Source organism: Lissotriton vulgaris, chromosome 7 (assembly GCF_964263255.1).
Source record: "Lissotriton vulgaris chromosome 7, aLisVul1.2, whole genome shotgun sequence".
Taxonomy (NCBI): Eukaryota; Metazoa; Chordata; class Amphibia; order Caudata; family Salamandridae; genus Lissotriton; species Lissotriton vulgaris.
Window position 1 is genome coordinate 1,199,003,030 of NC_141695.1, and position 26,926 is coordinate 1,199,029,955.

The following is a 26,926-nucleotide window of genomic DNA, read 5'->3' on the forward strand; positions in this document are numbered from 1 at the left end:
CACCCACAGGCTGCAAACGTTACCGCTGCTGAGGCACATATCACAAGGCCGGTTCCTCACACTGGCTGCACAAGTGGACGCCCATGTTGTACAGCAATGGACAAGTACCGTTACCCTATATGCACAACTAAACTGAACAGGTAAAAGACGACGTGCAAGGTCATTGTTAAAGAAGGCATCTGACTCATCTTACCTTTTGTGATACTTACCTAATGCTGCATATGTGACGATTTACATTTGTGTACTCACTGTAAATAACAGGCTTTCATGCAGACATTCTATTTCATACCCGGACAACGTCGGAACGGGCTGCTAGTAAATGTATATCCGGACAGTTTATGATAGCTAGAGGCACGCGACTGGGCTGCCCATTATCGCCCCTGCTGTTCATACTTGCCCTGGAACCTTTACTACATAAACTCAGAGCTCTAGCCACGCCTCGTGGGATACTGCGCAATTCAGTGCCACGCGTAGTATCAGCTTATGCAGATGATATAATATTATACATTAGGGACATGTCTGACTGCTTTGATCCAATGCCTGCAATATTTGAAACCTTACGAGAAATATCTGGCCTTGCTATAAATGAAACTAAATCGTACAGTTACTGCTTTGCTGACGCCTCAAGGGATACCCAGTTACAGTTTCCCCCGCACAGGTTCCAGATGGCACCCTCGACATTCAAATATTTAGGGATACAAATATACTGCGATATGCAAGATCTCCTAGACGGTAATCTGGGTAAGGCGCTTACAACCCTTAAAACACAAATACAGTTTTGGAATACCCTACCATTGTCAATAGCAGGAAGGGTGGCAATCTCCAAGATGGTGGTCCTACCCCGAATGGTGTACTTCTTCACGAACTTACCGCTCATCGTACCGATGAGCATCTTTAAATTGCTGAACACATTGCTGACGGAACTGATATGGGGATCGGGAAGACGACGTATAAGGCTCGCTAAGTTACAATTGCCAACATCTCAGGGCGGTATGGGGGTCCCAGACATGACTGCATACAGCTACGCCTGCCAACTCCAATGTCTGGCCAACTGGCTGGCGGGCCGTAACCTCCACGAGCTAGATATGACCACGGCCGATAGGGACCACGGCATCATACACCGCTTGTTACTACCGAAAGTTAAGACACCCAGATCGACGCCACTCCTATTACGTCTTGCAATTAGATGCTGGAGGAAAGCTCTCAAGTATACGAGTGCGGCGACCTCTTAAGCGCCAACAAAACCCTTGCTAGGTCTCCCCTTGGAACAGGGTTGCTGACAGAGCGCAAGCTCCAAACATGGCATAATGCAGGTGTTTTGCAAATAGGTGATTTTTTTGCAGATTGCAGTCTAATGACACACGTGGACTTCGCACGAGCGCACCAGACCCCCGAAGCGTTGTTTTTAATGCATGCACGAGTGGCACATTACATTACTACGACATGGGCACAGGACGGCACAGAGCCATCTACGAACACACTACTCACCATGCAATATTTAATGGGGACCGGAAGTCACTTAACGAAATGGTTGACATATGGCATACGAAATGGCAGGGCGATCTCACTACAACCCACCCGAGAGCGTTGGGAACAAGATATAGGCCGGGCGCTCAGAGATAAGGAATGGGAAATGGTATTGAAGTTTCCCAAAAAGGTGTCGCAAAACCCTAAATTTAAATTCATTCAACTAATGATTATGGATAGAGTGTACCTTACCCCCCACCGACTGCATGCAATGTTTCCTGAGGCAACGGACGCATGCCCCCGATGCATGGCGGCGGACGCAGGCCTCCTGCACATGTAGGAATGCCCCAGACTAGGTCATTACTGGGGAACAATACACAAGGCCCTGTCAGCGATTGCACCCGCAAGACCGTACTTCTCCCTGGCATACTGTATACTAGTCCTGGGCCCCACCGAAAAGAAGAAAAACACCACCACACGTTTCGTAGATTTGGCCCTCCTCTTGGCTAAAAGAACAATAACGATGAGGTGGAAATCCGCTAGACCACCCAACCCTAGTGACTGGCAGGGGGAGGTGCTACGATGGGGGAAAGCAGAAGGGACAGAACTGCAAAGGGAGGAGTGTAGAGGCCTCCGTAAAACGCACATCTCAACGGAATGGTAAGCCATAATTATAGAATTTGAAGCATGTGATGTCACAGTATTGGTATAGACAAATGCTGTTAGTACGATAGTTATGATGTCTCAAGGATGTAAAAATAGGACCTTCCCCCCCTCCCCCACCCCCCCATATTCTTTTCCTCTCTCCCCCCCTCCCCTCCCAATCCCCCTCCCCCCCTCCCCCCCCCCCCCCGCCTGACTGAAGTGAATTCCAGTGGCGAGTTCCAGCGGCTTGTAGAGGTCCCGATCCACTCGGCTCGTAATCACGGAAGTAATCCACCCGCGATTCGATGACAGATTTGCTCTGACATCACATTACTGACGGGACGACTGCTCGACCGGCCCCCTTAAAAAGTTTTTTTTGTCAACCTACATCCTTTAGATCATATAGCAGGTTGTCTGCCCCCCCGCCCCCCCTTGGTCCTGAAGAAGACCCCACAGCAAGGGCATGATCAAACCCTGCGTCGTTTAGAGGGCCAAATGTCGACAACCACTTTCCTTTTGTCAACTTCACGCCATCATTGTTACATTGATTGTATTATGTGAAGTATGCTGTTTGGATTTGATTTAATACGCCGAGTTTATGGCTTTTTTTGTTTTGTATCGAATTGTCAACATAGTCTCACTGATTGACTGATTTTACTGTCACCAATACCCCTCATTACCACATCCTCACTTTATCACCACCTCCCTCCCCTCGCCTTCCACTTCCTTGCACTATACAACCGTTAACTGTGTTTGGTAAATTGATTGTATATTCAATATACCACATCCCATTGTGAATTAAACAGTGTGGATCAACTCAGTGTTGTGAAGAATAATTTTGTGATTTGTGTATATATTACTCTTTTTTCACACTGGGACCCCTTCCTCCTAGTACTGACTGAAGTGAAAGCACACTGAAGGGTGCAGTGGTTGACAAATTAGAGGAAATTAATACTGAAGACAGGAGTGTTGGTAGTAGGAGGAACAGTGGATAATACTGAAATGTATAGAGATGACTCAGTACAATGCGAAACACGCAGACGATTCGTTGAAATTGCAAGGGAAGTTGAGGGAGGGGGTTTACGAATTAAAAGGGATGTTATGTAAAAGAAAACTGCAATACTATGTATATCTACGATCCTTGTGTACAATGCAGAATATAATGCGAGACATAATGAATACAAATGTTGTACTACTAAATGACTTGTGCAGAAAATAAAAATATATTTTTTTTTTAAAGAAATATTCAAATGTTTGGAGGCTCAAATCATGAGAAAAACACACTGCGACGTTTGAGGGGAAATAAACAGCATTACACGGTTTTTTACCAAGCGTTTTCACAAACAAACGTTTATAGTGCCAGCACTGTGAACATTTTTTCACCATGGCCAGGTCACTTCAAAATTATTAGTTATAGCATTGTTGCGTAACTAACTAAAACCTTCAGAAATGTTTGCGATGAGTAACCTTTTTATTTTATACCTTATCCAGTCGAATGGCTGGTGTGGGAATGGCGCTCGCCCGCGTGATTAAATATTAGAGGTTTTTACATATTAGAGGTTTTATCTTTACATTTATGCAGAGTTAGTGAAATGCAGAAGCTTTGACAGGACATGGAAAACAAGAGAGAGGCAAAAACTCGGCAAGGACATACTGCGAAATGTTCTGTAATGCAGAAATGCAATCTATCCTGTCTGGCAGATCTAGTGCACACAAGCACATTTAAAAGCTGACAAATGTAAACCCAGTCAGCGTCGGCGATAAAACATGAAACAATATGGGTGACCTACCCTGCTTGGATGTCACGATACGTCACATCTGAATCTGAGTCACGTGGGTGTGGTGCACTTGGCTGGAATGCGTCAAAAAATAAGGCGGGAGAAGCCATGATACGCAACTGCCAGAGGAGGCAAGATAGAACGTCGTGACATAATCTCTTAGCCCTTCGTCCAGGTCAAAGGACAACACCTCCAACTATGAACGCCATAGGCGCTGGAAGGGGTGAGTGGGGCTAGAGCACCCCCAGTATAGCCATACTGGAGTTCAGAAGGTGATTGAGAAATAAAGCGGCCTTTAAATTGCATATTTATCTTGTCATATTTGCTGTGTGTTAAAAGACAGCGGTCAAATGTTAGGCTATGTCCTTAAACAAATTGCTTCTTAACCGTGTAATATGAAGAACGGTGTTTTCTTTTGCGGACTGCAAAGTTAGAGGATTTTGGAATATGAACTATGGTGACGGTGTGCTCAAGTACAGGGAGTGAGTGTGAAAGGAAAAGTTGTAGGATGACAACATTTAAATACCTGTAAAATAACTGTACAAATATTTCAAAATATATCAGCAGTTAGGAAGCGGAAATGAAGAACATTTTCTGCAATTCTGAAGTGTGATGGAAGCAAAAAATTTAATAGGATCAAATCAAATCAAAACACTTTACTTGGTGATGTGCAAAGGGTATATATTGGCCGATAACCGATGTCCATACATTATTGTCTGTGTGTTCTATAGCGTTATCAGTAAAACAGCATGTCACTGTGACATTTGTGGCCATTCCAATGGAAACTGTGCTGTCTGTGAAAGGCAATGCAGTACCACACCATGTGTTAGTAATATATTTCCGACAGTATTATGGTTCTGACAGTGTGCTTTAAAATGCACCACTGTTTCCGTACAACACCCATGAATTTCTTCTGCTGAGTAGGCGTGACTCATTTGCTATACTTGTTCTTTGTGTAACTCCTGAATTTTTCACGATCCCTATGATTTCATTGATGTAACATTAATGCTAGCACCCCTCACTTCGAAAAATTGTTCCAGCTTCACTGGTGAGAGCAGGCCAGCCTGGAAACGTCATCATCTACGACAAGTAGAGCTGCTAGGAAGGACATTCTGTATCGGTGTTGTACAGGGCCATGAAGGAAGTGACACTGTCTTGCGTTGTCAGAAAAGAACAGGCAGGAAGTGGCATCAAATGCTGATTTCAAGCGGAAAGGAAGTGACAGCAGCCATGCTTGGCAGCATTTGGAACCAGATAAGAGGAGGAGTTACAGACAAATAGCATATTTAATATTTCTCGTTAACTGCCATTGAAGTGAAGGACGTTTTAAGAGGGAGATAATATAAAATCTTGTTTTTTATCTTGAAAAAATCGGGAGTAGCTCGCCCAACTCTGGAGCATTGGCATGTGTGGGAAACAACCATTACAACGCAGCCATTACAATTAACTGCCTTTACAACGCAGTCATTACAACGCAACATCCTTTACATCGCATGCCATTACAACGCATGTCATTACAAAGCACGCCACTACAACGCATGCCACTACAATGCATTATAATTTAAGTAAAGGGAAATAGTAATTTTTACCCCTACACTATCTAACACTTTCCTTACTGTTGCACTCACTGGAGTGGGAATAGTATTTTTTACCCCTACACTATCCAACTCTTGCCCTACTGTTGCACTCACTGGAGTGGGAATAGTAATTTTTACCCCTAGACTATCCAACACTTACACTACGGTTGCCCTAAAAGTATTATGCGTTGTAATGGTATGCGTTGTAATGGAATATGTTGTGAGTGTAGTTTCTAAAAATGCGTTGTGAAGGCATGCGTTGTAAAATCATTTGTTGTAACGGATGTTGCGATGTATAAAACACGTTGTAAAGGCATGCGTTGTAAAAGTTTGTGTTGTAACGTGTCCTATTCTTATGTGTGCATCATCAGTCACTAAAGGAGCAGGGATATTTAAAAAAGGTTCATATTAGGTTGAATATTGCATACCTTTCAAACCACTCTATCATGTATTCACTTCTACTCTCCTTTCATGATAAATACTTCCTATAAACTTAATTGGGGCCACTTTTGTTGCAAACCTTCCTAACCCCCTAAAATGTTCTTCAGTTCCAGGGTCCTCCTGTAATGACAGTCCTCAAACACCTTACTTCACTCTCCATAGAAAGTCGATAGGTTGAGCGGTATGTGCTGTGAATGCTCCAAGGATGGATCTACTTCTTATGTCAGTGGGGAGCAGGGAGGAGGTAACTCCATCTGCCACTATCCTGCAGGAAGTACAGGTGCAGCTCCTTCGTTGGAGCGGAAGAGCATCACCCCCACTTAAATTACCTTCAAAGATGAAATATATTCATTACCATTTTATTTTTCATCCTCCCGTCCTGAACTGAGCGTCAGGACGGGGGTGGGGCAACTGCTGAATGACAGCAGCAGGGAGGAGGGTGGGCTGTTTTGACACTTTTCAAAGTGTGCATGTCCCTTTTGCCAGCCATCTCGCAATGGCTTTCCAGACATGCACAATTTAAAACCTCTAACCCAACTGCCTTAAGACAGCTTGGTTAGAGTAAGTGCAGGCCTCTAGGGCACTGGAGAGCGCAGAGTGAGGCCGCTCACTCCAAGCAAGGTGCTGCTCTCACAGCATGAGAGCTTTGCCAGGATTGGTGCCCGCACTGCAGCATCCACTTCCTCAGAAGTGGTCCGGAGCGGAGGATGTCGGTTCAGGTAAGTTTTATTTTTAATATTAGCTCACGCTCCCACCCACCCCTCACCCCTCCTCACACCCCTCCCCATAGATGCCAGCCACCACTGAGGAAGTGATTTGAACGGTCAGAGCAGGGCAGGCAAGAAATTGCCTCATCTGAGTCTTTTAGTTCAGGCAAGCGGGAAGGATTCAATTTTCACTGCCAGAACAAATCAGGCAGAGATCAGGAAAGCCAGGAAAGAACTAAGGGAGATATTTACAAGCTCAGTCGCTTCGCTCTTGCACCACGCAATGTGGTGCCAGAGTGACACAACTAAAAAACGAAAAATATGAATGGCCCTGAGTGGCTTCATAAATCTCGAGTAAAGCAACGCATTTGAAGTTGCTGGTTTGCCTTACTCTGCGGCAGGGAGGCCTTCCATGGGTGTTGCATGGGTGTTCTGTTGCAACATCCATGGATTTTGACCCATTCTCCAATTTACTAGAAGTGGTAGACCTGGGATTGCGCCAAAATCCTACAATTCCCCAGGTGTGGCGTAATGAGGAGAAACATCTTTATTGCTCCTCGTTTTGTCCTTTATTTATGTGTCTTGCATTCTGACACACATATAGAAAGAGATGCCTGCATTGGCGCTAGTCAGTCAAAATGGCGCCAGTGCAGGGGAAAAGGCAGGAATGCACTGTATTCTTTTAAATACAGCGCATTCCTGCCCTTTGCCTGTCGCGCAATGTAGCGCAGCATGGTGACGCTGCGCTGAACTGCGTGACAATCTCATAAATCTGGCCCTAAGCATGTGATAGGATACAGTTCCTGTGGGCACTAGTGTAGGCACCGGAGGTGAAAACACACGTTTTCGTTGATGTATGTTCCATCTGCAGAGAATGAATCGCATGGCAGCGAAGCTTGCTTCTCTTTATTTTCCGGAGGGAACCAGGACACTGGATCAGTCGGAGCCCTGTCCCTTGGCTCTGCATGTCTCCACAAACGACAGCCAAACACAGAGGCTTTCTAATGACATACAGCTGGCCTGGCCCACTGAGTGTTTCTGAGCTGTTGACCGATCAGGGGACTCGGGCAAGAAATACAGCATTCCAGGAGTCCTGTGACAAATTATCATTCAGGTACGAGAAAGGGGTATGCTTCGTGAAAGCTTGAATGATGTATAGTTTTCCTGATTGATCAAAAAAGTAGGGAGTTACCCCAGTGCTAAGCAAAGGGAGAGGGTATACACAAGGAGAAAAAAGAAACAAAGTCCCTACAGTCTGATATCAGGAGGGCAAAACACCCCACCATGGACCAAGGGCCTTATTTATGAAGGCCTTGCGCCAACGGTGCGTCACTTTTTCCCATGTTAAAAGTGACGCACCGGCGGTGCAAGGCCTTCATAAATAAGGCCCCAAGTGTCTATGTAGGTATATCACTTAAACTAAGATTAAGTGATATACCTACATAGACACTTGGTCCATGGTGAGGTGTTCTGCCCTCCTGATATCAGACTGTAGGGACGTTGTTTCTTTTTTCTCCTAGTTTTCCTAATTGCCTCCAGTAAAATTGTGGCTGCTTGTTGCCATCATAAACGCGTGTTTGGATAAACATGCCGAGAGCGATCTAATTTCTAACTAACGAATGTGCAGATCACGTTTTTGCAAGAAATGAACCAATATTGCTAAAGATGTAGAAGCAAATGGGTATTTCTGGGTAAGATCATGGTTTAAAAAAGTAAAAGTAATTCCTACAAAGCAGTAATGTGCATGTTTGAGATTGTGATTGGGAGTATTGAGGCTCTTGGATCAGGTAGTCCTGCGAGCTGGGCTACCGCATGCTGCGGCTGGCCCTTTATGATACCGCCCAAGCAGGCATATATCTGGGCAGCACAGCCAGTGAGGACCCTCACTTCCTAGTTTGGAGGGCAAGGGAATCAACCTTGGCTAGAGAAGAGGGCCCTGCATTTGGCATTGACTGGTTCCCGCTGCAGCCCATTTAAACCAATTGTAAAAACAAGTAGTTTAAAAGCGTGTGCTCTTACAGTGACTTCCCAGAAGCAGTTTTAAAACTCATTGACATCTTTATAAGTGGTTTAATGCACTGACACTATCAGAACCAACTGCAACACGAAAGTAACAACCGTAGCTTTTCAAAGACAGATTTAAGCATACACGTTTAAAAAGCTATTTTTAAAGTGGGAAGTGTGTGTCTATTTATTTATTTATAAGGGGCCAGATGTAGGTAAATCCAATTTACCGACTCTTAAATACCGACTCATACCGAATCGGTATTTAAGAGTCAGTAAATTGGAAGGAGGCAGATGTAGGTAAAAAATTACCGATTCTGTAAGAGTCGGTATTTACCGAATCGGTAAATACCGAATCTGTATTTCCCATTGATTCCTATGGGCCTTGAAGCCCATAGGAATCAATGGGAAATACAGATTCGGTATTTACCGATTTGGTAAATACCGAATCCTGCAAGGGTGCAGGGGGTGTCACTTTGACACCCTCTAGCACCCCAATTCCGGACTTGTGTGCCATGTGGCACACAGACATGCCCTAAGGACATGTCTGTGTGTCACATTGCACAGGTGTGCATGCACAGATGTGCATGCACACCTGAATTCGGTATTTTACCACCCAATAGGATTGGGTGGTAAAATACCGATTCTTAAGGGCCTGTGGCACTCTTAGGAGTGCCACCTACATGTGGATTTTCTGAATCGGTAAATATACCTATTCGGTATTTTACCGATTCTGTAAATTTACAGATTCTGTAAATTTACAGAATCAGTAAAATATAGGCCCCCTACATCTGGAAACCCTAATCTGAATTCGGCCGTTACAGACCGGTAATAGGGCTCCTACATCTGGCCCTTAGTGTTTTATAGAGTGCTAACGTGACCCGTTAGGATATCAGAGCACTTTTCAGGGATAACACGTTGTATACAAGTATGAAATAGTCAAAGAAGGGGTAGAAGGAAGTGAAACGTTTGGGGAATAACAGGATGTATACAATGTTCAGATTATAATTCAGAGAAATCCAGCAATTACATTTGTGAGAGTACAAGGTCAGTACAAGATGGATAGCAGCCAGTCAGACCAAACTCTAGCGGCAACTAAAATAGGCAAAGCCCCTGAGCGGTGTGTGCAATGCATGATTTATGGGAGAAACTTGCCAGTTAGAAAGATTTTGGCTTCCTTTTCAAATATTGAAAGAGAGGGAATTCTTCTGATGAAAGATGACAGCGAGTTCCAGATTCTTTGTGCGGCCCCAGAGAAAGCACAAGTGTAAGTTTTTTCCTTTTAGAAGCGAGGTGGCTGGAGCACAAAGTCTCTAGATGACCGTGAGTTTTTGGCTCTTCCAGAAACCATGTTTTTCTGGGCAAGATATGCAGGGGATTTTATGTGAACCGCTTTGTGGATGATACATGCCAGTTTGGGTTGGATTCTGGCTTCAAGAGGAAGCCAGTGCAGCACCTTCAGATGCGGTGATATGTGATCAAATTTGTTTGAGCCTGTTAAGAGTCTGTTGGAGGCGTTGAGGCAAGCTTTTAGGAGGGCGGTGGAGATCTTGGGCAGGCCTGAAAGGGTTGTGCATCCGTATTCGATTCTGGAGATAACTAATGCCTGGACTGCCATTTTTAGGTCCGAAGCATAAAGGGGAGGTTTTAGTTTCCTCAGGTAGCTAAAGTGAAACCTGGCAGTTTTAGCCATCGAGTTGATGTGGTCTTGCATATTCAGTTTGCTGTCTAGGATTATTCAGAGAGATTTGGCAGATTCCACTATGGTTGGTGTGCAGTTTAGTGCTGTGATCGACTTGCTCCTTTCTCGGATGTCAGTGTTACTTTTAGAGGGGGCGATTAGAAGGAACTCTGTTTCTTGGGCATTTAGTTTGAGCTGGTTGCAGGTGAGCCATTGAACAGTCAGCTTTAAGGCCTCAGTCAAAGAGTAGATCTCCACTAGAGATGCGATTTTGATGAAGATTTGGGTACCATCGGCATACATGTGGAAGGAGATGTTGGAGGTACGTAGTAATTCAGCTAAGGGTTCAAGGTAGAGATTGAAGAGGGTTGGGGAAAGAATTGATCCTTGGTGGACTCCGATCGTTATTGGGGAAGGGGCAGATAGATTACTGTTGACGAAGACTCTCTGGATGTGGTACCGGAGGAAGGCTCTAAACCAATCAAGAACGGTTCCCCTTACTCCCATCCTGAGTTCAAGCTTTCTAGTAGTTTCTCTTGGTTGACTGTGTTGAATGCCAAGGATAAATCCAGTAGAATTAGGAGATATGTTTTGCCTTGGTCAAGGGCTTGAAGAGGTTCTTTCACGATATGGAGAATAGTAGTTTCTGTGCTGTGCCCAGGCCTGAACCCTGATTGGAATTCATGGATACAAGGGCAAGCATACACAAACCAAAAAGGTGAATTGAAGAAAAATTAGCACAACAGCAGGCAGTACCCAGATGGCTTCTGCAGAGATTAAGCTTGGCACATACATTGCCAATCTTAGCAGGCACTGAGTATCTTGGTAGTAAATTACTAGGAAGAATGGTACAATATGCCAGGACAGCAATATGTGGGCACTGCCAGAATTAGAGTCAGACTGTCCACTTTGCATGAATGAAGTATGCTTTTCTGCATCTGGTATACATCTCTTTTCAGTAGCCAAAAGGCCAAAAAAGGCAACAGAACTGTAAAAAGAAATTGCTAGCAAAACATATTGTACACAAATAAACATTTTGAAGCAAGCTTTTATTGTTCTTTTCTAAGTGCATACTTATGCTTGTGGTTAAATAAATGTGAAAACACGGCACACTGCTGTTTCTCTTTGCTTTACACTGAAGTGCAAAGTTTTCAATGATTGACTGATGCTGTATAATTTACAATTTGAATCAATACTTTAAAAAAAAAATTGTGGTGGGAGAATCCCCTACACCACCTTTTTAAAGTTATTACTTGCTTGTCTTGCACATTGTGCTCCAGTGTGAAATTTCCGTGCAACCATATTTAGAATTCACCAGCCGCCACTGATGTTCTTCCCGCTCAGCTCCTTCCTGGAAAGTATTGAGGGGATCCATTAAGAGGGTGTCGAGAAAATAGGGTGAGGGGTCACGCTTTGTGTTTTCCCCACTACTTTTTCCAAAGGAAAGTAAGACACAGGTACAGCCCAGATGACTCAACAAAATTATACCACTGATGTTCTTCCCACTCAGCTCCTTCCTGGAAAGTTTTGAGGGGATCTGTCAAGAGGGGGTCGAGAAAAAGGGGGGGTCACGTCTTGTGTTTTCCCCAATAATTTTTCCAAAGGAAAGTAAGACACAGGTACTGCCCAAATTACTCAACAGAATAATACCACATTTGGCAGATAGATAGATCTTGGTCCAGAACGTGTGCTTTTTGTGATGTGGTATATATTAATTCAGTAGTTTTAGATATATTAGGGTTAAAAACTACAGCAATTTCACACTGCGGAGGTTTGGCAGAGCCAACAAATCTCAAGATAAGATCTTATTGGCTGCCACCACATCAACAAATGTGTGGCAGCAGCCATGTATGACTCAGTGACTTAGTCCCCTGTCCTACAAAAAGGTTACAAAAATATATAGGTGGACAGGCTAGGCATACCCAACCCTCGTAGGCCTGGTGGAGAGGTCTCAGAGGGAACACAACTGGGGCCAAAAAGGTTTTTTTTTTTCTAATTGGGTGCAGCAGATCCACAGAGGACCTGCGATTCCTGGCACAGATTAAAACAAAAAAAGGCAATTACCTGTCTTTTATCTTTGATAAACTCCCCCGGGGTGAGTCATGGCCAGAGTGGACAACAAATTGTTTTCTATGGGGAGGGGGCATGCAGCTTCCGTCCCTAAGCCTTCATTAGGCCCTGTGGACCCCATCCCTTGGGGCTGGTGTTTTACTAATGGGGGATGCGGTCCCTCTCCACTAGCCTCAATGAGACCCGAGGAACCCCATCCCCTGGGGAAATAATTAAGGTTCAGGGTGGCATGCATCCCCCTCCTTGAGCCTGGAAAGACACCGGGGACCCCATTCCTCAAGGCCAGATCAATGGTTGTGTCCTATGGATCCTGCCCGGAACACTGTTTCCCTGCCCTCAAGAGCACAGGGAGGGAGATCTTGAGCATACATTTTTTTCCTGTCCACACTCTTGCAGGTAGGGAAATAGGTGTCCCCCAACCCCACAGGAGCAGGAAAAAAATCTACTCCTGTCGGGCGGGAACAAAGTCAGCTCAGCTGCACCGAGGATGGGTGTGATTGCACGGGAGTCGGTGAGACTACAGAGGTTATGGGCCTCCCCCTCCTTCCCCAGCCCCCAATTTAGTATGTCTTGTGGATGCCCCTGGTGGACCAGTGCACCCACCAGAGGCCTAGGAGATGGGATTCTCAGGACCAGCATTAGTTCAGGGAGGGTGCCACATGTCCTTCCCCTTTTAATGAATTTTGCCTTCCAGGGGATGAGGTTTGAGGCAGAAAGGCTGCACTCCCACTCCCCATAAACAAATTGCCCTGTAGTGTGGGGTCCTTGGAGCCAACAATGGATTGGAGAGGGGGAGCATAGGCCCCCCTTCCCTAATATATAAAAAAAGAATTGCTGATTGCAGCTTTCACCCAGGATGGGTGCTGGTAGGGGAGCCGAAGGTGCCATGGGTGCCCTGTGGCTACCCTGGGGACCCCAACAAAAATAAAAAGCAACTCCTCCACCCCGATACACTCACATTGATTATGAAAAATCTTAAGAAGAGCAACAAATAAGAAATGAGTCATTCGTTTATTATTCCCTGCTCCTGTCAATGTCCCCATAATGCCCTTCATAATATAATTTGTATATCTATTGCTACATGGTGGTGGCCGAATCTGGGTAAGGGCACTAACAGCATGTTTTTAAAGTATTTTGGGGGGCTGCAGGAAGCTTATGATTCTTGGGGTCTATAGAATATGGCCACAGGGAAATTGATTTATATTTGTAAGCTTCCCAAAGCTAGAGCTTTTGTTCTTCAGATTGAGAATGCAAGGATGCTCTGTGTTTGGATTTGTAACTGCATTATGTGGCCTGAAGAGTCAAAAGAAAAAGCATTTGCAATGCAGTCGGTCTTGGAATTGCAAGATTTTGAGCTATTGGTATTGTAAATGGCCATTCCTTTAAATTATGTGTTTAAAAACCTGCAATAATAAAAGGCATTGTCATTTACAATAACAATAGGTCAAAGTTTCTAAAATGCGAGACCTATTGCATTGCAAATGCTTGTTGTTAACACCTTCGCTGCTAATGGAATTCCCATCCTGTGCTGCCCCTCATTAAAATGGGTGTGGTCATGATGGAACCATTCCGTCATCAGCACAGCCCAACCGTGACTGATGACGGAATGGTTCCGTCACAAGCATCGAAGGGGTTAACAAGCGCCCCATGCTGCACTTTCACATTAATTGAGGCCACGCCCCTTTCTTTAGACGAGTGCTGCCTAAAGAAAGATCCGCAGCCGCTATTAAAGTGAAAGCGTGGAATGGGGCGCTTTTACCCAAAAAAGCATTTGTTTGTCAAGTTGACAAACAAATGCTCTTTTTGGTAAAAGGGCCCCGTGAAAGTGCGCAAGGCGCAGAATGCGCTGAATGTTGCAGGAAAGCATGTAGTGCCTGCAGTAGGAGAAACTCATTAAAGAAAATAGTGCTTACAGACTAAATAAGACGTACTGTTTAACAACCGCAGTAAGAGGGCCAGTCCTCATGGGAGGTTTCAAATAAAGACAAGTTGGTACTAAGTAGAGACTAACAAGCCTATTAACGAATCAGAAGCCAGCATGTACGAAGGGCAATGACACAAGCAAATGAAAAATATGTGTGGAGAGTGGGCGGGGCTTCAAGTCCATACTCCAATTCAGCATGCCTCGCAAGCACTGCCCAGGCTCGACCTAAAAAAAAAAACTGGCATGTTTTGTGTGTTATTATTATTATGAATGCTCTATTGAAATGTTTATTAGGTTTATTGACAAAACTAGCTGGCTTACCTTTTATATGTTGATAAATGCTTACATTAAAAATTCACTGAAAGAAACAAAGGTTAAAGTGAGATTTATAGCTAGGTATTCAACAAATCTTAGAAATTCACTAAAAAGACATGGGTTAAAAGTGATGTTATATTTAGGTGACATGTAAACAAACAAAACTATGAAACTTCACCAGTTATAGTTATCTCAAGTAACTATAACTTTTATAACATGAATTTTAGTGGTTTTATTTTTTACATTTCACCTGACTATAGCGTCCCTTTACCCTTTGTATTTTTTCATTGAATAGATAGATAGATAGATAGATAGATAGATAGATAGATAGATAGATAGATAGATAGACAGACAGACAGACAGACAGACAGATAGACAGACAGACAGACAGACAGACAGATAGATAGATAGATAGATAGATAGATAGATAGATAGATAGATAGATAGATAGATAGATAGATAGATAGATAGATAGATAGATAGATAGATAGATAGATAGATAGATAGATAGATAGATAGATAGATAGATAGATAGATAGATAGATAGATAGATAGATAGATAGATAGATAGATAGATAGATAGATAGATGCAATTTGGACATTTTATGTATTATTTTCTTGCCTCACAATGGTTGAATTTATGCATGCAGCAATGGATCCTCTCTCAGGTAGTTGGCACCAACTATGACATGTGGAAAGGTTGTTAAGTGTGGGTATATGCTGCTGGGAGGAAGTGACCTCATCTTCCACTGTCAGAGCAATCCTGACATAAAGTGACAGCTCTTCAAACCCCAGACCTTCAGACCTAATTTCTCCAGGGAGAGTGTATTTTCAGAGCACGAGGGACACCCTCCTTGCCACTCTCCACCATATGTATGTATTTAAATTCGCATGTATGTATTTATGCATGTATATTGTACTTGTTTAGCATAAACCTAGCTGCAGTCAGTGGAGTGGTGTACAAAAGCAAGGATACATCAAAAAGTGATTGGGGAGGTAGCTGGATTGTGGATTTTTACTGCATCAATATGTAGTGCTCTTTAAACAGGTGTGGCAACTCTTTCCTAAATTAGAGTAGAATTGGACGCTCCTGATGGATACTGCAATGTTTTTCCATCTAGGTCCTGGGTTCATAGAAGGAAAACTCCAGATCACTTGTTTTTTTTTCTTTTTTCACTTTGTCTCCAGCCTGATGGCGTCCTGGCTGTGTGTGCCACTACCTCACTTTCGCATGATTGCTTTGATAAACCACTTTACAATCCAACAGCTACCTCTTAGAGAATTGCCCTAAGTTTTAGGGAAATTGACAGGGTCGGACTGCCCTTTAGGGCATTAAGGCAGTGCCAGATGGGCTGGTTGCACGGATCAATGTATTTGTGGGTCGTTTCCTTAGCAGTTTGTGGGCCTTTTTCATGGTCACGGTGGGCCAGGGTTCACTGTTGAATTCAATGATAATACCACAAACATTGCCTGCGGCAACCACAAATCCATGCAGTCTCCCATACCATGAAAAATACTCATACAGTGTGGCTTTACAAGTTCAAAAGTAGCCTGATTTGCAAATGAGGCCCATTCTTTTAGTTATCTGGTTCACTATTAAGGGCCATATCAGTGTCTTATGATCAAAGGTTTTTTTTATCGTGGTCACCCCAATTCCAGTCAATAAAGGTAATTTTTCTCTTTTGCCTCATTTTGGCTTTAGATACATTTTTTCAGCTTTGTAAATCTTCTAGCGGAAACGTCTTGGAAGAAGCTAGTACGAATATATAACAACAATATACTGACAAGATTACATTATCTTGCACAAGTTAACATTTTAAAGTAGGTAAGATGCCCCGCCACTCATCTAGCCCGGCATTACCTTCCCGCGTTTTTGCACCACTCACTGAAGGACACATCTCAAGGTGGTTCTCTCAAAGTGGCTCAAAAACTTTGCTTGTTTGGGGAAAGAAGATGTACCAAAGGAGGGTGGCAGCTTCCCAACTAGAGTGAGTTGAGAGGTATACAACATCCATAGAGCACATCTAAGAGCCTCCTACACCAACATAGACCACACTATAAAACACTCTGCCAACCACTCACCACATACTAAGTAACTGCTTACTCGACCACCAAGAAACACTTTGAGCGCTCTTTAGGGATTGGAAACCATAAACAAATGCTACAACACAATACAATACAGACCACTGCTGGGCTGGTATAAAGGCTCTCTGACATGACAAAACACATTTTTTAATAAGTTGTTTGCTTGATGGGGACCGGCTAAGTGGATATGAAAGAATTCTTTTTTCCCTGGATTGGGTCATATAATTGTCCACCATGTAATATTCTGTTCTTTTTATCTCCTGTGCGTAGATTGGATCATACTTTGGTGCTGAACTCACCTCAGTGGATCTAGACGACAATGGAGAGACGGACCTGGTGCTCATTGGGGTGCCTCTGTACCATGCCCAGGGTGTAGGGGGCATTGTCCACGTTTGCAGCGTCACACCTGGGGTATGTGTAAACTATGTGTGTTCCAAACAATCAAAGACCACAGCTTCTTTATATTAGCAATGGCTCCTACAGAGCAGGAGAAATGCTCCATATGCTGCAAAATATGTCACTTATGGTGCAAGAAAGTTCTTCTTTGGTGTTAAGTATGTATTATAGGGCGTAGGAAGGTCATATCATGTTTGTTATGTCTCCTATGGTGTAAATAATTTCTCTTTCAATGTAAGAGATATCCATATTTGTGCAAGAGGTGTCAGGTCACATTCATTTTCAAATATTGATTTTAGACTCATTTAAGGTCTCATCCCTTTTGTTCTCACCCCGTCACAAAGAACCTAGGATAGCGACTCCTTGCTATAAGCGATGTAGCTCATATGTTGTCTGAAATGTCTCCTCTGGTGTCCTTATCCTTATAGTTATCCTTATATGTCCTTATCCTTATAGATCCTTATAGTGTTTGATATCTCCCCTATTGTTTAAGTGGTCCCTTTGGTTGTTTAGATGCTGCCTGTGCTACAAGAGGTGTCTCTAACAATGTAGCAATGTACGACTCAGTCATCTCTGTGCCAGAGACGTCTGATCACTTTCCTGTTACACTGTTGCTTTGTGACTCATCCCAGGTTGCAACCCTGTTGTCCTTGCCCACCACTCTCTTTTCCAGGAGAACATCACTTGCAATGAAACTCTCAGAGGATCAGCATCCAGTACCCATGGAAGGTTTGGTGCAGCAATGGTCTGCCTGGGAGACGTGAGCTGGGATGGACTGGCCGACGTCGCAGTGGGTGCCCCACTGGAGGATGAGCACCACGGCGCCATCTACATTTTCCATGGCCAAAAAGAAGGGACTCTTGGGCCCCTCCCGAGCCAGGTGAGCCTATGCAACTGGGGTCTTAGAGGTGTGAGGGAAATGGGAAACATGTTTCCCTTAACTTCAGAGGCTTAACTTGGATCATAATTGGGGGATCAGGTTGGGTGTAAAACTGGGGCGATTACGAGATTAGAAAAAACACCCATGACACTAGGGTAGCAGGTAAATGGCAGAGGCTCAGCACAAAGAGAGCCTGGGAAATGTTACTAGACAACACCAGAAATGTATAAGTGTTTTTAAAACATACATCTGAACTTCGGAAGCACAGCTGATTTGTGATTGTAACCAAAATTAAGCTCGTTTGGAATATTACAAACACATTTTTTCATTATATCTGTTTCTTATTGAAAATAAAAACTAAAGAATCGCTAGGTAGCTTCTGGGGTATTTTTCGCTCATGCCGAAAGCATGCAGCAACCTCCATATTGCTATCCATGTAACAGTGGGGGATACAACAGATAGATTTCAATGAAAACCCGTAGGGAGTGGAAGCACCACAGCTTGTCAAGGCTGGTTTGACAGAGAACACCACAGATCAACAAGGATGGATTTATAATGCACAAAAGCCGATCAGTGACAACATTTTTATGGACCCACAGGAAGTCCAAAAATGGGTGATTTTGATGCGGGCCCACAGATGGGAAAGGGTGGAACATAGTGGGAAGTGTACAAGGAGAGGGGCGCACAGATGGACAAGGAAGATTCATTTTGTGGAGATAATCAGAGATGGTTAAGAATGGAATCCAGAGGGTAGAGAGGTTACAGCAGATGTTCAGTCATGAAACTGTGGGAGCAACAACAGATGGACAATAGTGAAACCTTGAGGAGGAAGTGGAGAGAGGCTTTACAGGTCATCAATAGAGCCTTCAAGCTGGGAAGTGGGGTTATCACTGATGGTCATTTATTAATCCTTGGTGGTTAAGGGATCACTAGGTAAAAGAGAAAACTTTGAAATGGAAAGGAATAGCAGTTGGATAATTTATTGAATTGAGGAGCAGATACTCTGTAGGCTCTAAGGCTCTGTACAGTATGATTGCAGAGGAAAGAATGGCTCATTAGGAGAAGAATGGAGAACAATGGAGACCATCAGGAGATCACATTTCCACTTCTTTGACTTTCACCCACAGAGAATTGCAGCCTCTGTCTTTTCAACCGGGCTGAAGTACTTTGGAGTGTCCATCCATGGCCGACTGGACATGAGTGACGATGGACTTGTGGACATCGCAGTGGGATCCTTAGGGCAGGCACTGATTCTCAGGTATGGTAACGGGTGCACCAGGCATATTTTGGTTGCCCCCTCTATCCATATTGTTGTGCATTCCTCACCATATTGTCCTTCTTCCTGCTAGCGTCCCTTCTGCTACCACTGCTGTTAGCTCATCTCATTGGGCATTTGCACTCTCCTAATCTGGTGCTTCCAACTCTTCCAGTGATGCTACCTCTTTTCCTAACACTCTCTTGATGTAATTGCACCTCAGTCTCTTGCTATCCATCTTTCATTCTTTATGTATGTATTTATCTATGAATTGGCATTTGAGGAGTGCAAACCTAACTGGAGAGCAGCAGAGCGCTGAACAGGGAGCATGAGCATTGCCCACAGGAAGATACAATTATTGGGGGAAGGTCAACGGTAGACTGTTGGATGGTTAGGGCTAACTTTGTATTAAAAATATATTGAGGCACATAAATATTCAGTCAACAAAATTGTTTGCGTTGATATAGTCTTCCAAAACTTATAACAGAAATGACAAAAATAATGTTTCAAGAATATTGTGGAAGGCATGTTGGTCCATAATAAGGGGCCGATTAGGATGGAGGATTTTCCGCCTCCTCTGGGCCGGCGGAAGCCACCTCCGGCCCGGAGGAGGCGGAAAATCCATTGCGGGCTCACCAAAGACCCACCGCCACATTACGATGGCTGGTGGGTCTTGGTTTCTGTCCGCTGCTTTTCCGCCGCGGTCGGATTACAACCGCGGCGGAAAAGCTCTCATTTGGCTGGCAGTGTCTATCAGACACCGCCGGCCAAATTAGGAAGCATTTGAAAACATGCTTTTCCGCGGCGGTTTTTCCGCCGTGGAAAAGCATGTGTACTTTTGATTTTGGGGGCCCGTTGCGGGCCCCCAGGGTGTTGGTGGGTGGGGGGTGCACATGGGGGGTACCTATGGTACCCCCCAGCATTTACATGCACAATGCGGCAGGCACCGCGCGGTGCCTGCCGCTTTGTGCATGTAAATGTTACACATGCACTTTTAACATTGCGGCGGGTGCTGCTTGAAGCAGCACCCGCCGCAATGTTAAATATCCAGGATGTGACCGCCAGGGTGGCGGTCACATCCTAATCGCACATGAGGGAACGCCGCAGCCCATGCGGACGTTCCCTCATACTCTGGGGTCGCGGACGGACTCAAGTCCGTCCGCGATCCTAATCGACCCCTAAGTAAGGCTTCCAGTTTTATATTTTTACAGATTTTTACTGATAAAAACAATCTATTTCCTGTCTGAATTAATTTTAAAGGTGGAAAAAGACAGAAAATGGTGCTTCTTGTGAATGACACTCCTTGTTGTCCTTTATTAAATTCAGACAAACAGCTAAGCAGATAGACACCATGGGGATTTAAAAACAGTAAGCGATTCCCTTGAATACAGGCATATGTAAACATATATTTGTAGTATAACGCTAATATTTAAATGTGGTGAAGTGTTTTATTATATTTAGCAGCGTCATTTGCTAAAACGCAATATGACTGCATGTTTATCAGTTAAATAAATGTGAAAATATACCATTTTACAACATTTACTCTCAATACATAAAATAATTTTGGATCAATACCAATAAAATTTGCAGGAGTTAATATGGATAAATGCAGACTGAAATGTTAAAAAAATAAATACCATAAAACATGGATAACATAATACATTAATACATGTTAATAAATGAAAATATTATTAGACCTAAAGGTGATATAATGTAAATTAAACAGTTTCAATTATATATATATATATATATATATATATATATATATATATATATATATATATATATATATATATATATATATATATATATATATATATATTTAATCCAACCAAAACGAGTCGCTTCGTATATATATATATATGTATATATTTAATCCAACCAAAACGAGTCGCTTCGGATCCCTGCCGCTTCCAGTGGCGGGCCTCGGACGGGACAGCGAATCCCAAATATTCCAGCCAAAAACTCTCCTTGTCAAGAAAAGAAATCCGGGCCACTTTCGCCGTTGTGAAATAAACACGCTTTGCAAACTGAAAGTGGCCGGATTTCTTTTCTTGACAAGGAGAGTTTTTGGCTGGAATATATATATATATAATTGAGAGAAAACAAGGACCCCCTGGGTATCAGTAATACACAGACTCCTAGGGCAGGGTAATAACCACTGTGGGTAGAAAATCCTAGGCCATCAGCAAAGTGCGTGACCAATGAGTCTAGGACCAGTGGAGAAAAGAATTATCGAAAAATGGCGTGTATATTAAAAAATATATATTTAATTAACATAGATAAAAATCATATAGAGACTCAAATATATAAGTCAAACTATATGATACAATAAAATTGTGATATATAAAAAGTCTTTAAAGAAAATCAAACACAATAAGTATAAAACATATACATCATATCAGCATATAAATCAAAACAAGTTGCAAGTGATTATACATTCAGAATTCAGAATGACATAAGAAATACTGAAGAATTAATTATAAAGACTCGACGCGCGTTTCGGCAGAGAAAAAAACGCCTTCCTCAGGAGTCATAGATGAAACTCTGAAAGAACATTATTAAAAAAATATTATAAATCAAAATACAGATATTATTTAACATGACAAATACATATTACCAACTATGTTAAACATTTTTTACACAAATCAAAATTCGAAAAACTTATTCTACCTAACAGGTCCAGACATAAAATTTGGTTACTTATTGTCATATGATAGACAGGTATATATACAGTGTCAGTGCAGTACTTAGCTAGACGAAGGACAATTGGTCAACAAATCTTGTGAGGTTCATTATTTATATAGGTCATAGTTAGATTTCTTCATTACATTTAAAGATGTTTCTGAATAAATTCTTCACAAAAGGAGTTGATGATGAATAACTTGTTTAAATCTTAATGTAAAACATCATGGTACAAATCAATCAACTTACATTCGCAGTGTTGTCTTTCAATTCACTAGCACAAAAGAATCGATGATAACTTCTTAAAATAGTCAGGGCCACTCGATAAAGGCTAATACCTGATCAAATAAGATGTATTACAATCAACAAAAAGGTCGGACATACATGATGAAACTTTGAACACAGAGAGCCACTCAATGTTTAACTACAGACGGTTAGGTGGATTTTATGAAATTGATATAAGGACCTAAGAGACTAGTAAGTATGGTGAAGAAGATAATATAGGTACACGGTCACTGGTCTACGTGTTACAACTAACTCTTCACATACATATCATGTTGTGCCATATGAAGAAAACAGATTAATCAAATGAGATTCTGTATTTTTTGTTTACATGATTATATAAGAGCAGATGAGGTGCATAATTAGACTCATTGCACTAGCTATATTCATACAAATAAATATTAATTTGTATGAAGACAAAAGTGTTTACACGTAGCAACATTCTAGTTAATTAATTACTACTATTAAACTATTGATGAGTATTTTTAAACTATTGATGGAAGAAGAGTTAACAATGTGGTTATAGCATTACCTAATTAAATATGTAGAACCAACGCAGACTCATTTGAGTCGCCCATTGGAGGGCTCATATTTTTAAGTGGGAGGTGTGGCCTCTATGCCAAAATGACTGTCGCGCCGCTGAAGAGTACAAATTGGTATTTTTTGTATCAAACATTGTTTTCACTGGTACTTGCGTTGTTGGATTTTGATCACATTCATTACAAAAATGTTAATCACTCGGTCGACCAGATCGGGATGAATCTATTGCATCATGGGATATGTAGTAGGTAAATGCGAGGGGAGGTATAATTCAATGGTAAATGACGTAACTCATGGAGGAAAGGAACAGAATGTGAACGGGATTATAACGGACAAAGTAAGGACGTGGCGAACGTGCTTTTGAAGATGTGAGACAGAGGAAGAGGACTTGGCTTTTAAACACCACAGCAGGTACTAATTATCTCCGGTGAGGGATTTAAAAATAGCACAAATGGATGGTATAATCTAAGGAGAAGGATGAAAATGGTGATGAGGGAAGATATTAGAAGGGAGGGATGAAAGAGAGGAGGGGAGTTTGGAAATAATGGAAGAGGTCACATAGTGAATGGTGATGAAACTATTGTCACTTCAAAAGGAGGGGAATAGTCTTTTGAATTATTTAACATAAAGGTTGAGCATGAATTCAACCGATTGTGGTACAGGATATTAGTAATGAGGTGAGGAATTGAACAATGTATAGTTAACAGTTTACAACTTATAGATAAAATGTATGTACGGTTCATACTTAAATGCACAATATGCTAATGGTAAATATTTTATTGTTACCTATAGTTACCCCTGAAGAAGGGTTATTGCCTAAAATGCATCAGGTTTTTAATAAACACTGCCTGAAACAAACAATGCACTATTTGTGTTTCAGTATGAGGCCCGGCTGGGCACTACAGTAACATAAGAAGCTTGGGAAATGGCATAAGCATGTCTGCGTGTGAATCGAATTAAACGCATTAAAGTAAAAGTTTCAATTTGAAAATTGGATAACATGGATTACTTGTGGAAAACCGTAATGAACTGGTGCGAAAAATGTAGCGCATCACAGTGCGGCTGGAAGTGGGGCGAATTGCTGCCCCACATTTCAAAATGAATGGTTTAAGGGTCCCATCATGAAGACAAACAATTTTAGAGTATCAGAAGCTGTGTGACTCAGACATTATATTCATTCAAGAATCACATCTTGTAAAAGAGGAATGGCTAGAAATCTTAAAACGTCAGTCATGGATAGATCGTATCTGCACCTCTCAAACAGTTACAGTAAAAGGAGTTGCAATTTTGGTTAAAAAATCCTGTCAGAGCATATTAGGAGAAACCCAGGTGGCTTGCATTGGTAGGCTACTATGGCCCAAATTTGGATGAACCAGCTCCCCTAAAAACACTATTTCTACGTTTAATCGAGGTAAATGAACCCCTTATTTTGGGACTTGATTTCAATATTCCCTTGAATGTAGCACAGGATACAACATCTAAGAGGGCGGCGTTGGCAGTACCAAAAATGAGAGCAACAGTAAAACAAATAATTCAAGACAGACTTAGGACTCGTGGATATTTGGTCTCTAAGGAATTTCAAGGCGGGGTCAGAAGCAGGAAAATATACATTTCATAATAAAAAACATGGCCATAGTTCCAGGATTGATTTCTTTTTAGTGTCAGCTTCGATTAGTGAACATATTAGAAATGTGGTACATATCCCAGAGCATTTATCTGACCATTTGGCAGTTTCATTACAATTTGAGTTGAGGAATAAAACAGCTGAAAGACGTTGGACTTTAAATCGATCTCTACTTTCAGACGCCTCAACAATAGAAAAATTTGAAATATATTACAAACAAATTTTTTCTCTTTAATTTGAATACTGCCTCTTTAGATAGGGTATGGGATTCGTACAAAGCATATATCAGATGGACACTAGTCTGTATCAATGCATATCATAAGAAAAAGGATAAGGCAGAACTTCAGGCATTAGAAGATGCAATTAAGCAGGCACAGGGGAATTTAGGAGCTACTCAAAACTTAACTACAGAATCGGAATTAACAAAAGCAAAGAATAATTTTGCTGATTATTTGGTGATCAAAGTAAAACAAAAATGGGAGGCAAGTAAACTTGCAAATCATGAGTATGGGGAAGGTTGCGGTAAACTTCTAGCGTGGAAGATAAGAGGAGATCAAGTCAGGAATATAATAAGAGAAGTAAAATGGCCACATACCGGGATAGAATCACTGAAGATGGGGAGATTAAGCAGGCATTTGTAAAAATTCAGGATCTTTATACAGAGAATTTAAATCCAGATAGGGGTCAAATAGCAGCTTTCTTTCAAGAGATTAACCTCCCCTGTCTCAGTGATGAACTTAAAGAGGAATTATCGGCTCCTCTCACAATAGAAGACATTTACAGGGTTATTAAAAGCTTAAAGAAAGGTAAAGCTGCTGGACCTGATGTCCTCTCAAACAAAATGTATTCTCTTATGAAAGAGGAACGTGCCCCCATTCTGCTTGACTTTAATTCCATCTATATTGCAAAACAAGATCTCCCCTCATCCTGGGATTTGGCCAAAATAATTATATTATTAAAACCTAATAAAGATCCAAAACTTTGCGAGTCATATAGGCCTATCTCCCTGCTCAACTCAGACTATAAAATATACACACAAGTAATTACAAAAAGGTTGGAGAGGGTGGTCGGCCTACTGATTCACAATGATCAGAAGGGTTTTATTTAGGGGTAGACATTTGCATGTTTTAACTCATGAATTAATAGGCACTATCGATTTGGCCACTGTAAATGCCATGCCCCTAACGGTAATGACTTGTGACGCAGCCAAAGCGTTTGATAGGGTCAACTGTTTTTTTCTTCAAGAAGTAGTTCAACACTTTAATCTAGGCCATCATTTTCTTGTGGCAATTAAATCATTGTTCAAAAATCCCGCTGCACGAGTCTTGGTAAATGGCACTCTTTCCTCTCAGGTTATAATATGTAGAGGTACTAGGCAGGGGTGCCCGCTTTCACCTTTACTGTTTAAATTGTATATAGAGCCGCTCGCCATTAAACTAAGGGAGTGTAAGGATATTATTCCATTCTCCTGTAATGGATGGATAAAGAAAATATGCATTTGTGCAGATGACCTGATGATATTTACTGGACATCTTCAAGATTTAATGGTAGCTATTTGGGAAACTTTAGAAAGTTTTGGGGAGGTATCGGGATATGCAGTTAATCCAGTCAAAACAGAGGTCATGCAATGGAACACGCATTATAGGTGTGATCAGATTTGACATAGTATTAGGTATCTAGGGTTAGAGGTGGTTCAGAAGCTTGACTTACTACCAAAGGCAAATTTTGATAAAGTAACATTTAAGGTTAGGGCATAACTGCAACAATGGGACTCTCTACCTCTATCCTTCTTCATAAAATCGAACCTTTTGAAAATGGCAATTTTACCCAAATGTTATGTTATTATGTTATTATGAACTTCTAGAGCGCATTATCACCCAGGGGTATCTAAGCGCTATCCACGGACACACACCACCGGTGAGAAACACAGAACCACCAGCTCAGAGGGGCCCCCAAGCCTCTAAGAAAAGCACAGTCTTCAAATTCTTCCTAAAAGGGAGGAGATTAGTTTCTTTCTGGAGTTTCACTGGAAGGCGGTTCCAGGCTTGAGGGATGGTACTGGAAAAGGCTCTGCCACCCATAGACGCAAGGTTAAACCGGGGACAGACCAAATTGCATGCCTCAGCCGACCGAAAGGCCCTCCTTGGCACATAGTTAATCAGTCGGTCCTTAAAATATACCTAGGAGCTGAGCCATAGATGGCCTTTGTGCTATGCAGAGGCTTTTAAACTTAGTTCTCTGGATAATTGGAAGCCAGTGTAAATCCTGAAGTAAGGGCGTGGCCTGAGTACACCTGGGCTTTTTGTAGATTAATCTAGCAGCGTCGTTCATTACAACCTGAAGCCTAGCCAGAAGATTTTTGGGTAGGCCATAATATAGAGAGTTGCCGTAGTCAAGACGTGCCAGAATCAGGGCAGACACCGCCAGTCTAAGAGTAGAAAAAGACAGCAGTGAGGATATTTTCCTGAGCTGGCGCAGCAGGCTAACACATGTACCCACTACAGCCGACACCTGCTGTGTCATAGATAGCAGGGCATCAATTCTGATACCCAAACTTTTTACTGCCACTT

At 42.3% G+C, this 26,926-nt stretch overlaps 1 protein-coding gene across 1 annotated transcript in view; it reads left to right on the top strand.

Moving 5' to 3' along the window:
* LOC147703163 (integrin alpha-X-like) overlaps positions 1 to 26,926 on the top strand; it is a 278,416-nt gene that overhangs the window by 177,722 nt on the left and 73,768 nt on the right. The window contains exons 13-15 of the mRNA XM_086931704.1: positions 16,965 to 17,105; positions 17,764 to 17,970; positions 19,098 to 19,228. Coding sequence (XP_086787830.1) covers positions 16,965 to 17,105; positions 17,764 to 17,970; positions 19,098 to 19,228 — 479 coding nt within the window. The remainder of the gene's footprint in view (positions 1 to 16,964; positions 17,106 to 17,763; positions 17,971 to 19,097; positions 19,229 to 26,926) is intronic.